Here is a 2,872-nt window from a genome sequence, read left to right as displayed (position 1 = left end):
GTGCCCTTCAACTTCCTCCCTCTGAAAAAAAAAATCTGCCATAATAATTTCCTCAAGTTTCCGTGCCTCACTAACATATGTTCTATCAAGTGTTTTATTCTTATTCCTAAACATGATTTGTGAAGGATTTTTTAAAAACAATGTTCATTGAAATATTAGATTTTACGTTAGGTCAGCTTTAAATCTTGGCCGAAGTTTGCATGCAAGCCTTTTGTGGGTGTGAAAGAAGGGGGATGGGAGGTGTGCATGTGTGTTTGTGGCGTGGGGGGGGGGGGGGGGGATTTCAGAAACAAAGACAACTGATGCGTCAGGTCATTTCCTTGTCAAACTCAAAGAAGAGCCAAAGAAGAGAAATTCAAGTCTGAATCAACTTCAGAGGAGAAGAAGAAAAAAGGTATTGCGTGTTTTGCAGAGATCACCTCAGCAACTGCTACAAGGTGCTTAAAAGAGTTTTCATCTCGTTCACAGGAGAATGAGGAAGACATTCGTATGTGATGAATCAATGATCATCACCATTCCAATTGGAAGTCTCAGGGATCTCCGAGATGGTCAGCTGATGCCAGAGAAATTCCACTGTGTCTTCAGAGACTCCTACAAGGTCTTTGTTATTAAGGGGAAACCTACACCTATGGGAGTAAGTTTAAACTTCCTTCTAAGCGGATGGAAAGGCAGGCGGCCGTGCATTAAATAAGTGTAAAGAAATAATTTGCATTTTATCCAAATAATTCCCTGCTTGTTTATACATTATGCACACTATTTTCTGCTTATTAGTATGATTTCTCTTTTTTATCAGGCAGCTCAAGCCATCGCTGGTGTGTTTCTTTTCACACTTGGACTGGTTCAAAAAAACAGTCCAAGCGTGCTCCTCTACACTCTACCGAGTATTCTGGTAAAAACAAACAAAAATGCTTTGTTTTGGGGGGATTTAAGCAAATTGCTAAAACTTTTTGTTATTTGGAAAGAATTTTTTTCATGCTTTCAACAATTTATGTGTATTATTATTGCAGTTTGTGGTCTGTGGTATGCTGTCCTTTGCTGCAGGAAAATTTCCAAACATGCATGTGGTGAGTAATTTGATTTAAAATTAAGGTTTTGTTTTCATGTGAAATTACTTTTCATAGAAAAAAAAAATTCTGCTGATTACATACAATTTGGCATAAAAATTATGACATAACAGTGACTATTGCCTTGATCAGGGGAAAAAATATATTATTATGCATGTATTAATTATCATTACTTCATTATGTCAGGAAACAGTTTTTATGGTTTTACACAGATGCGTTGAGTTATAGATATGTAACATTCACTTGAACCTGAACGGAGAGCTTCTTTAAAAAGTTCTTCTTTCGAACTCAGACTGTTGTCCTAAATGGGGAACACGCTAAACCCACATTGGTAGCACTGGTGCGGTTGATGCTTCTAATGAAATGTGTTTTTTAATCTTTCAGACAAAGTTGTCGTTCTCTCTGAACATTATCAGCTTCTTCTGGTCAGTTGCAGCATTTTCTCTCGCCTTGGTCTTCTTTCCTTATCATCCTACCGAAGCCAAGGTAAGCTGCGGCTTACAGTCACTCTCGTTTTGTTTGGTTTGCTTTTTCTTTTTAATTCCAAGTTAAGTTGAACTACTTCGACCTGCTTTTGATTTGCTTTACAGGTGGCTCAAGGAATCAGCGTGCTGATAATGACCCTGCTGGTTGTTGAAAATTTGATTGCCATATTCTTGATCTACTGGTTGAGCAAAGCTGTGTGCAGAGAACATTTCAACACTTTGGTATGTCTTTTTTTTTTTACATACTCCAAGATAGTTGTAGCAAAAACAAGATATTTTATAAATAATAATAATAATAATCTTCATCATTTTTCTCTGCAGCCCACCGTACTGCTGAAACAGGGAGACTGAATTTTAGTGACAGATGGAAACCCGCGAACGACCTACATTTAATTTTCCTGTCAGTGTCATATGCTCCTCAGCATGCAACAAACAACGACTGTGAAAGCCTGTATTTGTCATGCACTGCTGCTCAAGTATAACTTGTATGTATTATTTTTCTTTTTGAATAGTCACAAGTTGCAACCCCTGTTTACTTCTGGATCATATGAAAGCAGCGGCCACATCTGTATTCAGTAAAAAAAGAAAAAAGTGTGTTTGTAAGCTGTCTTTGATTTTTGCAAAAAGGTAAACGTACAGTAGTTGTTTTTTTAATGAGATGCAAACCATAATTCTGAACATTAATAATTTTTTAACAAGAATATTCGTGGAGAAACATAATACAGGTGTGAGCTCGGTGCCGCTGGACTCCAGTGCTTGTCATCAACTCCTAGTTTGATTTTACGTCTCTGACTTTTACGATAACACAGAGATTTTTGCTCCCCGGATCCTTGAGCAGACGAGCTGACAGAATTCCTCAAACTTTCCTGAAATTTAAACTTTCAAAAAATCTCAGTATTTGTATTTTTAGCCATTTGTAAACACTGATTTAACTGCTTGCTGTTTAATGCATTTTAGCATTATATGTTTTTTATGGTGTTTGTGAATCAGCACATAGTTATACTTTTAAATAAACAGTTCTCTGTGTGTTTTGCTCTGTATCCTGTGTAAATGTATTACTACCCCGATACAACATGCACAAAAGAATCCGAGAAGCAAGGGTTATTTTATGTTTGCTACAAAGTAGAAAATAAGTGAAGCATGCAATGCAGTCTGTAAGATGTAATAGTTTTAATGGGAACAAATAATTTATATGTGTAAATATAATTATAATAACTGATTATTGATAGCAATTTAAAGATATATAGTGTATAAAGAAACATAAAGTAAGAACAAGGTATTTGGATATATTGTGTGTAAAGAACTTTTTATTGTTCTGCGCGA

The 2,872-nt window shown here is 36.1% G+C and overlaps 1 protein-coding gene across 1 annotated transcript; it reads left to right on the top strand.

The window, feature by feature from the left end:
* The first annotated feature begins 290 nt into the window (after positions 1-290).
* On the top strand, positions 291-2,589 carry LOC146698511 (uncharacterized). The gene is made up of 7 exons (XM_085472687.1): positions 291-394; positions 469-634; positions 794-889; positions 1,008-1,064; positions 1,449-1,550; positions 1,655-1,771; positions 1,871-2,589. Exons 2-7 carry the CDS (start codon positions 473-475, stop codon positions 1,898-1,900), a joined length of 564 nt encoding a protein of 187 aa, XP_085328813.1. The 5' UTR covers positions 291-394; positions 469-472; the 3' UTR covers positions 1,901-2,589.
* The last annotated feature ends 283 nt before the right edge of the window (positions 2,590-2,872 follow it).

Source organism: Copadichromis virginalis, linkage group LG11, assembly GCF_057382275.1.
Source record: "Copadichromis virginalis isolate Kocher_CV1m ecotype Utaka linkage group LG11, C_Virginalis_male_GT1.1, whole genome shotgun sequence".
Taxonomy (NCBI): Eukaryota; Metazoa; Chordata; class Actinopteri; order Cichliformes; family Cichlidae; genus Copadichromis; species Copadichromis virginalis.
Note: the sequence above shows the minus strand (reverse complement) of the source record. Positions and strands in the feature narration are given on the sequence as shown.

What these genes read in the sequence shown, in the direction of transcription:
- LOC146698511 (XM_085472687.1), top strand. Translation starts at nt 473, where the DNA reads ATGAGGAAGACATTCGTATGTGATGAATCAATGATCATCACCATTCCA. An exon ending in ATCATCCTACCGAAGCCAAG is followed by an intron (nt 1,551 to 1,654) that starts GTAAGCTGCGGC and finishes TTTGCTTTACAG; the next exon opens with GTGGCTCAAGGAATCAGCGT. An exon ending in GAGAACATTTCAACACTTTG is followed by an intron (nt 1,772 to 1,870) that starts GTATGTCTTTTT and finishes TTTTCTCTGCAG; the next exon opens with CCCACCGTACTGCTGAAACA.